The sequence below is a fragment of the Aptenodytes patagonicus genome, chromosome 8 (assembly GCF_965638725.1).
Source record: "Aptenodytes patagonicus chromosome 8, bAptPat1.pri.cur, whole genome shotgun sequence".
NCBI lineage: Eukaryota > Metazoa > Chordata > Aves > Sphenisciformes > Spheniscidae > Aptenodytes > Aptenodytes patagonicus.
This window is the reverse complement of record NC_134956.1, coordinates 8,927,478-8,939,780: the sequence shown is the minus strand read 5'-3', so window position 1 is coordinate 8,939,780 and position 12,303 is coordinate 8,927,478. Positions and strand designations below refer to the sequence as shown.

Genomic DNA, 12,303 nt, shown 5'->3' with positions numbered 1-12,303 from the left:
AGTATGTATGTGTGAGCAGGTGTGTTTACGTAAATATGTGCACAATACTTCAGATAGTTGTGTAAATTATTACCAGTTGCAGACTAGGGAGTGCTAATTTGTTATTCCTTTTTTAGATTTCATTATAGATTTTTAAATGTAAACCACAACTTTTGGAGACTCTAATTGCCTGTGACATAATTAGATTAACCTGCATTTAACATTTCATTGAGTAGCGATGTATCTGTCTTCCCAGGCCCCATACACTTAACAGCAGTAAAGAAAAGCCAATGAAGCAACTTAGAATTCAGATTACATTTAGTCTGAAAATGTAGGCTTTGAGTTCAACCACGGGCACAATTTTGGCAGGATTAAACAAGGCAGGAATGTTGAGGTCAACTTTTAGAAATCTACCCTATAACGACGTTAGAAATCTGTCAGTGACTCCACTGATGTGTCAGATTTCCACTCATGTGCCTTGAAATTGTGTCAGTGGGCAAACATTTGTGAAATGAGTAACAGTGACAATCAAGGACAAGTAAACAGATCCTATCTAGATAGGAGTTGGACTCACAAGTGAGGGTATTAGCTCAGCTTTGTACTCATAAAACTAGATTTAATTTCTCTGCTTCACTTCTGGGAACTTTAGTAAACCAATTAGGTTCCTTGAGTTACATTTCCATTTGTGAAACAGGAAGAAAATATATTGCTGGGTCATAGGAAGAGAAGGATTAGGAAGCAATTGATATTACCTAAAAGGGAGGCATATAAAATTCACACATCCAAAACTACCGCCGTGGGCTCAGATAAAAAATTTTAGGAACTGACAACTGCTTCATCCAAAATTCAAGGGACAGAGCAGGCACAGACTCCAATGGAAGCTTGACCTAGCCTTAAAATAGCAAAGAACTGAGAAGAGTGTACATGTATAAGCTTCTTCCTCTATAGTTTTACTATCAAGCCAGTCTAGCATAAATCTGTTGTGAGATGGAAAGGGGTGGTCTGCTCTCCTTGTTCTGCCCTCTCATTTCCATTTTGCCAAAACTAGCCCTAATGAAGTGAGCTAGACCTGAGAATTGACTGGTGGAAACCAACTTCTTTTTTTCTGGGTTGATTTTAGTTGGTCAGTTGTTTGATCCAATTCCTTGTATTGCCGCATCACAGAAAGAGCAGGAAGAATGAGTGGCTGAGACAGGGGAAAGGCACTGCAGCCCTTTTGGCAGTACCAAAACATGGAACTATGGCTTTTGAAAACTGTTACATTCACTAGGTGAATTTCTTAATACTTTATTGTCTGAATTGGCAGGTATTGTATTTAGTATGTATAAAATCAGAAATGCTTTAAATCTGCCTCAGAAAACAGAAACAATATGAGTACCACCACCATAAAAATAACTGAGCTTGGCATTGCATTCAAGCATTAACTGAGTTTTCCTTATGCACCTTAAATTTGTACTTGTAGTAATGGAAATTAATACTGGTTTCAGACATCAGTACAAAGATGTTTCAAGCCTTTACAATATTTTAGCTATATAAAGGAAAAATATCCTGTCCTGACCTAAAACTACATGGTATTCAAGATCATTCTTATCTTGCCAGTCCCTTGATAAACAGCACTATGTCCATGGCCATCATCAGGATGGTTCACTCCCTGGGTAGGTAAAACAGCCTTTTTTTATGCTTACAGAACATCCTATCAATGAAATCAATGAGACAAGAACAATATTGTTTGTATATCTCTACTCAAAGGAGCCAAAAGCAGTCTCAAAGTGTGTAACTCTGAAGCCAATGGGGCTTTTTTTTTTTCCCAAAAGGTCTGTGGAATCAGTGACAAAACAGTATAACTAAGTGGTGCCCATCTGAAAATGCTGCCAAAGGGTGTGCAATGGCACTCACGTGTAGAAGTGTATGAATAATATAAGTATATGTAAAAAGCCTACAGAAATAAAGCAAAAATTCAAGGTGAATAGGAGTAATCTTCTACCTTCATTAGACTGGTACAAGTAAAGAAATAAACAGTAAGTAGCAGACTGAAGTAGATGGCCTGTTGTGCAGGAAAACCTGTGGCTATTATATAAAATAGGAAAACCAATTACATTATTTTCACTCAACAGTTTTCTATTTTTTAGTAACCGCCCCTCCTACTTTTAACCAAATAGCATGATTTTTTTCTGGAAGAATGAAATGTACCCTTTTATTTTGAAGAGAAATTCCATTTTCATAAATTTGCAGTGATACAATATTGCTTTCACGAAATTATCAAGCATTTTTGACAAAATGTAGCAGTTGAATAAATATTAAAATCACAGAGGACACTTATAGTTGACAGTTTGTTACAACAAACCAAATTATTCACTGCTTTTGTTCTCATTAAATAATTTATCATATTTGCTTCGTAACTATTTAGAAGCAAATCATTATTCTTACAAATGTGTTCCCAATTTCACTTTCATTCACTCAGGTATTCATGTTTAGGTGGTCCTTTAGGCCCTGGTCTTAAATTTGAATCCACACATGGGAAATCCAGCCTTGCATTGACTCTGAAATCAGTGTCAGGCAGACAGTCAGTCATGCAGAATCTATGAAGTTTAGTTTGTTTACTTGCTATTCATGTGTGTTTGTGTATCGCTACTAGACCTACGCAAAGGTAGGAATGTTCATTTTCAGATTATTTTGTATCAGCAGCCTTTCATTACAACATGGTATTTTTCTAAACTGGACTTTCTGTTTAGAACCGCATACATAATCCCTGTATCTGCAAAACTGGCATGCCTCATATTTTCACTAGTAAGCTCACGGAGAAGTAAATATTAATGCCCAAGATGAATTCTTCTGTAATTGTGGGTGCTAACATCTGTGCAGAGACCCTAGACTTCACTGCTCTTATTTATAAAGTATGGGACAGAAAATTGCACCACAGTGCTCACTCATGAAAAAATAGAAGCCTTTGAGATTATTTTTCCATTCCTCATTTTTGTAGTTACAGGATTCAGGGCATAGCACCAGCTTTTTAGCATGACTTGAAGGTTAATGTGATCATATAATCATACTGACAAATGAGGAAGCGAATTCTTAAAAAGAGGGATCTTCACAGAGGACAACGTGCACAAATCTCTTCAACTAGTGGATCCCCATCTTCCTCTAATCATAGCTCTGTCGCTTCCATGTGAGGAGAAAACACAGTTGTTCTAGTATCAAAACATTTCAAATTCCACCTGGAAGATTACAAACATGCAGCACAGATCATATTTACCCATATATCCTTGCATAATGTGTGGCTGATATACACCTTCACTTACTAAACTGGCAGATAACTGCTATCTCTTGACCAAATACCATCTGACTGTATAGAAACGTATTTCCAAAGATTAACTTCTATTTTCACTTGTGGTACAGCAGGTAGGCTAGCTTGCAATAAAAAGCATTTTCTACTTTGATCCAAAGGCAAAGATGTTTATGGTCAAACCAATATCCTTGATAAGCTATGTCCTGATTTACTTTGCCCTGAAACACAGTGTACTGCCATTGCAGAATAACATTCCCGAAGTTGGAGCGAGGATCAGGCCAGAAGAGTGAGAATTAGACCAAGATTTAGCATTTGGCTTAGCATTTGACGTCATGCTCAGTACATAAACTGGGGAAAGCTGGCCGGGGGGACCGCTGCTCGGGGACTGGCTGGGCATCGGTCGGCGGGTGGTGAGCAATTGTACTGTGCATCACTTGCTTTGTGTATTATTATTATTATCATATTATTAGTAGTAGTAGTAGTAGTATCATTTTATTTCCATTGTTAAACTGTTTTTATCTCAACCCATGAGTTTTTCTCACTTGTGCTCTTCCAATTCTCTCCCCCATCCCACCGGGTGGGGAGAGTGAGTGAGCGGCTGTGTGGTGCTCAGTTGCCGACTGAGGTTAAACCACAACAGTCCTTTTTGGACATCCTAATAGGACATCCCTGACAGCTGAACACATAATCTAGGGCTTTGCTGCAGAACTGAGAGTTTCTGTATTTTAGGTAAATTGAACTTTTTAGAAACTAGTGATTCCAATGAAAAACACCAAAATTACATTCTTCTGACATATCAGAAAAATTGATTTTGCAAATATGAGATGTTAGGTATCCAGAAGCAATGGGATGAGAACCGTGAGTCTGCAGATCCTTAGAGAGATAGAAGAGCAGATACACTTTGTTCTCAGTGGCATTGCAGAGCCAGCAGCTCTTCAAAGTGCTTTTTCTCTCTGATAACAGATGTTGTCAGCTGTTTTTAGGAGTTTGGGACATGGTGCAAGCCACATCTGTTTGGAAGACAATGGCACAACTATAATTTTGAGCTCTGTTGCCTCAAAACTACTCCTCACATGGATTCATTAAGTTAAAAGGGATAGATCTTTCTCCAATACAAGTAAAGACATGAAAGTTGAAAGGGGAATTCCCATTACCAAATTCAGCTTAAAAAGTTTAAGTATGGTTGAAGACCTCAAGCAGCTGCAGACTGCTGCAGCTCCTCCAAATGAGAAACACCAACATCCCGTTGCCGATTGCCACAACCTCTGTGAAGAGATGCAGCAATACATGTATGAATGAACTTCTGTGTGACTTGTGTTTTTTAACGCCACAAGAACAGGTTCTGATCAAAGAGCTCATGCAAAAGACATTTAGGACAGTAGCAGAATCTAGACAGCTGGAGATACTTTGGTGACTTTTTGGCTTGCAAAGAAGTTTTCTTTCAAATTGACATGTTGATTATGAACAATGATTGTAGAGATGGATAGCACTGACTGCTTATTACTCACTACTTGGACTATTAAAAACATCAGGTTTGGGTAGAAATTCTCCTTTCTCAAAGATGAGGTAGCAGCTTTCAGTTAACAGAGCTTCTGGAGTTCTCTTTTTCCTTAAAATATGAATAATGGGCATGGTTCAGAATGTAGGTATTACTTTGTGCTTTCTCTGTAATGCTTCTATGAGTCCCCACTGTGCAAGTAGACCAAACTTGGAGAATGTAGTATAATGGCAGTCTACTGCACTGCCTGGTATTTGAAGTTTCATGCGACCACTTCATATTTGAGTTTCTCCTTTAAAACCAGCATGAGTAGGCTTCATAGCAATAAATAGTATGCTATAAGGTTGACTGGAGACAATCCCATGATTCAAAATAATCATGCTTGTTTGGGATTCTCAGCTAATGAAATACTAAACAAATTGTTCCATTTGTTCTACTGTTATGGTAACTGGAAGCAACGGCAAAAGAAATTACAGACCATAGCATACTGAATTGCTTCTCTTTATTAAGCTAAAGCAGTCTCATCTCTCATCATTCTCATGAAGGGTTAAGCTCAAAGGTCCACAAGGACACAACTGGTCCATTCAGTTGGTGTAGCTAAGGCCAGTTTCTGTAGCAGAAGGCATACAAGAAGTGATACAGCTTTTACAACTAATGATGAAAATTCTAAAAAGTTAGTTGTGTATTCGCTACCATCCTTAACGGCCAGATCTCCATTGGCCACAGTCTTCAGCAGAGTGAGGCACATTTATATGCTGTTACCAGTTTGCTGGCTGAAAGGGATGACAAAATAAAGCTTGATCATAGCGTCACATGAAAAAACTCTCAGTGTAGAAAAGCACCAGTTAACTGTTGCCTGGGAGCTCTTCAAAAAAGAAAGAAGACTATTCAGAAGGAACACAAGTCCGCTCCAACTGCTTGCAACTGGTCAGCGCTGGCAGGTCATTAGAGCTAGTAAGGCTAGTAGAGTAAACCTGGGTATGCTATTCCTCTTCATTGCTGCAAGGAGAATACACTGCTGTTACCAATGAATTACTTGCTACATATCCAACACTGAAATCAGTTTTACTAGGGTTAAAAAATTGGAATGGTTCCAGATGTTGCCAAAACTGCTGATGCCAGATGTTGCCAAATCTTCTTGATTGTCCCTTTTTTCCACCGAAAATTTTCTGTGAAAAATATTTATTCTGTGGGTTGTCTGCAGCTGCAGGAGTGTCTTTGCCCTCTGTGATTCACTAAGTCTACCACTTGATTACTTACCTTAAATCACATAGCTTTTTTTTCTTTTTTTTTTGTTCCTTCATGGAGCAACCTAACCTTTTTAAACAGAAAGAGGTATCTCTTCTTTGCAATTACCCTTTCTAATTACTAAATATATGGCCTATAAGACTGGAAAATAAAATCAAAATAAAGAAACCTATTGGTTTTGTACTGGCACATCCAGTGTCTACAATATCGGGACTATTAATTCTTAATTTTGCTTACAACACTTCCCTTCTGCAATCATACTTGAAAATAGAAGCTCATATTCCCAAATGCTCCTAGTAATTGAAAAGAGAGCCACAAATATCAGCAAAGCAAATCAGGGTGTTTGATTTCCAAGAGCATTCATGGATAATTTACTTTTGTATTCACCAGTAACTGTTAGGAAGAATTTTCACACAGTAAAATTTAAAGTGCAGTAAATAAAGAACAATTATATTAGATCATCATGATGTGAAATAGTCACAAGGAAAAAAAGTGATGAAGAGAGAGGAAAATACTGACCTGAACTTGGATTTTGAGATGGTTTGACTAGAAGAAAAGGAAAACACATTTTTAAGAATGTGGAAAAAATAATTAACACAAATTGGTTCTCTTTAGAATTTTGCAAATCAATACACTGGAATTACATATACATAAACCCAAGCTTTTAACAAAATGCATCATGAATGCTGAAATTCTATTGCCAGTTATTTATTTTCTAAAATACCATTCCTAAAGCTTTACAAATTTTCTAAGTGAAAGAAAGGAAACCTCCTTTAAAACTAAGTAAATACACTGCTCATGCAGAAGCTGCTTGGAAGTCATGAAAATCTGAGCAAATAAATAACAAACACCATGGGATACAGAAATACTCCCATACATTCAGTTATTGCCTAAAAAATACATATGCTCCAGATCATGCACAACTGTGTTGGTTTTGGCTGGGATAGAGTTAATTTTCTTCACAGCAGCTCGTATGGGGCTCTGTTTTGAATTTGTGCTGAAAACAGTGTTGATAACACAGGGACATTTTAGTTACTGCTGAGCAGTGCTGACATAGAGTTAAGGCCTTTTCTGCTTCTCACCCCACCCCACCAGCGAGCAGGCTGGGGGTGCACAAGGAGCTGGGAGGGGACACAGCCGGGACAGCTGACCCCAACTGACCCAAGGGATATCCCACACCATATGGCGTCATGCTCAGCATATAAAGCTGGGGGAAGAAGAAGGAAGGGGGGGACGTTCGGAGTGATGGCGTTTGTCTTCCCAAGTCACCGTTACGTGTGATGGAGCCCTGCTTTCCTGGAGGTGGCTGAACACCTGCCTCCCCATGGGAAGGAGTGAAGGAATTCCTTGCTTTGCTTTGCTTGCATGTGCGGCTTTTCCTTTACCTATTAACCTGTCTTTATCTCAACCCACGAGTCTTCTCACTTTTACCCTTCCGATTCTCTCCCCCATCCCACCAGGGGAGAGTGGGCGAGCGGCTGGGTGGTGCTTAGTTGCCAGCTGGGGTTAAAGCACGACAACAATTTAACAGAAAATGTTTCGGTTTACATGTCATAGGGGACTTCCATTCTTATTATTTTGGACAATAATTATATTTTATAAAAGCTTTCAGGAAAACATGACTCCACTGGAAGTTTAGTTGAATTGGTTTATATCTTCTTAACTTGAGAATTTCATGAGTGCTTTAATGCTGTAATAATCGGTCTAATATTAAACTACTGAAAGGCAAAAAAACCCCAAAGTGTCATACAAAGCTTGACTATTTGAAAGCACTTTTGACTAAACAAACAATGGGGAAAGAATGATTCTTTTAAATTTTGAGATGATGAGGGTGGTACTTGAAAACAGTCCGTGTACTCACCATAAACTCCCACAGCATGCTGGGTTCTCTCCTTCTCCGCTCACATTCTCTGTGTTCACTGATTCAGTTTCACTGGTGGGCATGCTTGCTGTTAGGAGACAGAAATTGTTTTAGATTGATAGCCAAGCAATTGGCTATCATTATTATCTATTCATTACACAGAATGTGATCTCCTGTTCTATTGCAAGAATGCCTCCACTTTTTGCAGGTCTAATGAGAGCTTGGAAGATCTGAGGAATAGCAGATGAAGTTAGACACTTCATCAGTCCTCCATCAGCACACAAAATTCCAGAGTGTATCGTAGCTTTTTTTGTTTCTTTCCAATGATTCAACATAACTGTTGAAAATGCACTACAGAATACAATGTAGAGGAGTTTTGTAGCAAAGAGCATGCTACCCCTAGTAAAGAAATAAACCTGAGCTAGATTTTATGACCTTTCATTTTAAGAAGTGTTCTGTTAACACTTCGGAGATGTTTATCAGTTTAAGTGTTGCTAACATGCTCATTAATTCCAAGAAACATCATCACAGTTCTGAAAATAGGAACTATCAACTCTGATCATACTGACCGCTCTATGCTTCTACTTCCATCATGAAGTATCAAGGCACAATGCTAGAAAGTAATTGTGCCTGCAAATACTATATGACAGACAGGAAGGAGCACTGGGAATGGCAGAATGGTTAGTACAAAGGATGATGAGAATTACTACTAATAAAAAGGGGATTCTTACGTTTGGTTACACGGTGAATTATTGTACATATAGCGGACCATTACTGAATAGTTAGCAATTGTAGCTAATGGTTTTTTAGACAAATTCATTTGCAGATTGGTCATCACCATTTATCATCAAATCAACTGAAATATAGAGGGAGGACAACATATGTCAAAAGGTGTTAGGAAATGATGAACAGCCAAAGTTCTCAGTACTTCCTAGGGGAGAACACTACTTCCATGTCTGCAAAGCAAGCATGAAAGGAAAACCTCAGGAATAAGAAAAGTGTAAAATTAATGTTGCTGGTTTATACAGTAGAAATACCATATAAAGTAGGAAAAAATGAGAGGTGGAAGATGCACTGAGATGACTGTAGAACAGCAAGAACAAAAGAAAAACAGAGTATCTTAAAACTATTCATTTTTTCTTTTGTTCTTGCTGTTCTACAGGAGTTTCAGTACCTTCTGCTGTTTTGATGGTTTGCTTGTTTGGCCTGTTTGTTTGTTTTGTTTTGTTGGGGAGGGTTTAAACCAATGTCCTTGGACTGAGAGTACTGAAGGCAGAAGGGCTACAATGCCTGTTTCAGTTAGGGATGTCTCACTATTTTGGCAGCCTAAAGGAGGCTTAAAGCAGGCTTAATTACACACATCTTAATATACGTGAGACTCGAGAATCAGGCCCTGAATTTTCTGATTTGTTTACAGATCAGGTACAAAATGAGAACTGTTAGTAACAGCTTCTCTGCACAGCCTCTATATTGCCTCAACACTGACAGAGAGATACATGGAAGTGGTAAATGGTAGTTTGGTTTCCATGTCCATCAATTTCATCCAACTAGAGAGTGACAGGTCTGTGCAGGCTAGATGCTCAGCAACTATTTGCAACAGCTGAGAATCTGTCCCCATAAATGTAAGTCACCATTACATGAAATGTTAAACACAGAGTTGGCATAACAAAGAAAGATCCAAAATGTCCATGCAGGTGTTTGAATAAAACTTCAGGCACTTCAGGCAGTAAGCACAGCAAAACCTTCTTTCACAAGGTTCTTCTGTTTTGGTGATTCTTTTAAAATATTATCGTAATTCCTTTATATATGCAAAATCCCTGGTTAGCACCTGCAAGTGCCTCAATTCTAGTATCACGTTTCTCTTTATAGATCAGTTTTAAAAAATGAATATTGCTGGTCTTGTGTGAACTTCACAGCTTACAGTCATAGAGTTCAAAAGGAATTTCATTCAAAAGTAAAGCAAACAATCTTTGATGAAATCCAAGTTCAAGTATTAAAATTTTCAAGGGCTTAAGAAAAAAAAATTTACAAAACTATTTCAGACACTGTCTCAGATCTTCAGAACTAATATTTTTTTATTTAAAAATGCCAGGGTCTTTTGCAATAAATGCAAGGAGTTTCCCTGTCTGGTTAATAACTGAAATGGTTGTCTTATGCTGGGTGACTTGCATGCTGTTAGGAAACACAACATTACAGCCACTTAATGATGAACATTTTAGCACTTGTGATGGGCAACTGCAAAATAGAGTGCAGAAGTCTTGTCTCATACACTGTTAGTAACAGCTGCCATGAAAACAGAGCTAGGCCCACTTTTGCAAGTATTACATGTGCAATATGTCTCACACTTGTGTTTCAAATTTATCAACCCTTCCCTCATCTAAAAGCAGTACCTAGAATCCAATTCCTCATAAACTGTCACTCAGCATCACATGAATGCTGTTTTAATATATGCCAAATAATTTTTAAGTGTAAAGTAATATAATTTTAATTCAAGTCTACCCAGACTTGATACTTTAACCCACAGTTAGAAATACCAGCCTGTTTTGAACATGACTGCATGAAGAAAAACAAAATACCAAAGGAAAAAAAAATCTTTGCCCCTATTGAAGCCAGTATCAGTTCTGCTAATAATTAAATACAGCCACAATGTTACTCTCTATTTCAGACAGGGCTATTGCTCTAGCTCTATTAGTGACTTGCAGGTGCTGTGTTACAAAAATGGAAGAGGAAAAAAAGAACCATAAACAGTTCAGTTTACATTAGAAACTCAGCTATCATACTGTAATTTATATGCCAAAAGAAAAACTTGACAGAAGTACTGAGAAAGGCACCATGTGGAAGTCTAGATCCAGCAATGCTAGCAAGTCATTAAATCTTTAGCCAGAAGAAAACAGCAACAGCACTGCATGACCACATCCACTCTCGCTAATGCAAGCAAGCAACCTGGCAAGTCCTGAAAAGACTCAATTTCATGACCACAGCTTTTTTAAGGCAGGTGTTCATTGGGCAACGTACAGCACACAGAATGAACTTTTGAAAGACCGTCTGATCTCAGTAAGGCCAGTTTTGAGATCTTTAAACTGGTACTCCAGTATTCAAAGGAAGATACCAAATTTTCTCTACTCTTTATTCACCTTTTGCCCTTATTTTACTGGCATTCATCTGGAAATATTATCTAGATTTCTAGATAGTATCGGCTCTCTTCAATTATGGTAACTGGTTTCAAACGAAAGAATGCTTGCATTAGGCAATATAAACAACCCATATAGCATGCAGCTTAATACTTTCCTGAGTATATAGAAAATAGGTCAAATATATCAACTCCTGAATTTCATTTCAGTGGATAAGAAAATAGATTGTTTTTCTCATGTTATAATGTTCACTATTTACTCTAAACAGTTTTCAGATTTTAGAGAAGGGATTTCAAACTCCACACCAGGACATAACTAATGCATAGCTAAGAGCAAGTCAGTGTCCATCAGCATTGATATGTCCTAGCCAGCTGGAGTCGGAAGAAATAAATTCCATAATCCTGCTATATGACAATTTAGTGTCACTGTAGAATCCAGAAGCAGGCTAAATTACACACTGAAATACTGAACTGTGGTGGCAAGTATTATTGTTGGAAATGTTTTCCTCTAGAAAGTATATAATTAATATTTTAATCTGGTTCAACTTTTGATCCATAAGCTGATCTCATTTCCACACTGATGCACCTTGGGTAGCTTTCTGGTTACGCATGCTGAAGGAAAAGAGCTGCAGAAGTGCACTGATCTGCAGAGCTAGTTGGATAATCAGTAAAGCTACTGGAGAGAATCTTACAATTATTAAAAAAGGTACTATACTGACAAAATTTTAGATCAACCTTGCAAAATGGTCATCATCTGTCTGCTGGTAACATCCAACCAATTCCATGAGCTCCAAAATTCTCCTAATTTTTTCTCAAATCAGTACATGGATTTTCTGAATCCTTTACACCAAATCTTTGAGGTAGTCAAACAGGAAAACAGAACAACAACAACAAAATCGCAAGAGGCAACATTATAATTGCAAATTCATCACAAATTTTCCTAAGTCTGCTGTATGCCCAGAAAACACATCAGAAAGAAGTAGTACTATCTACTCTGTGAAGCTCCTCAGGGTAAATTCAGTTTAAGGAGGGACTGCCTGGAAGATGTTCTACATTATACTGTAGCGAGGTTATCTGTTTTCATAGTGCACATTTAATGTTGATACTATCAACAATCATTCTTATAGGCGCTCTCATTTTATATTTTATAGGCAGCCCATGGAAACTCAAGATAAGGTTGAATGGTTGCATAGCAGTGGAAGGAGAGCAAAATAATCAGTCTTCATTACAGAAGCATCACTGAACCAACCTCTTCTAGCCTGAAGGATGACACTATGAATCTTGGGAATGTTGTATACTCT

At 37.9% G+C, this 12,303-nt stretch overlaps 1 protein-coding gene across 8 annotated transcripts in view; it reads right to left on the bottom strand.

Annotated features, from left to right (window-relative positions):
• The window catches only part of CACNA1D (calcium voltage-gated channel subunit alpha1 D), a 213,610-nt gene that overhangs the window by 81,752 nt on the left and 119,555 nt on the right, over window positions 1-12,303 (bottom strand). For all 8 annotated transcript variants that reach the window (XM_076346263.1, XM_076346262.1, XM_076346268.1 and 5 more), the window contains 2 exons: window positions 7,873-7,960; window positions 6,531-6,557 (listed from right to left, as the gene is read on the bottom strand). In XM_076346263.1, the coding sequence (XP_076202378.1) occupies window positions 6,531-6,557; window positions 7,873-7,960 (115 nt within the window). The remainder of the gene's footprint in view (window positions 1-6,530; window positions 6,558-7,872; window positions 7,961-12,303) is intronic.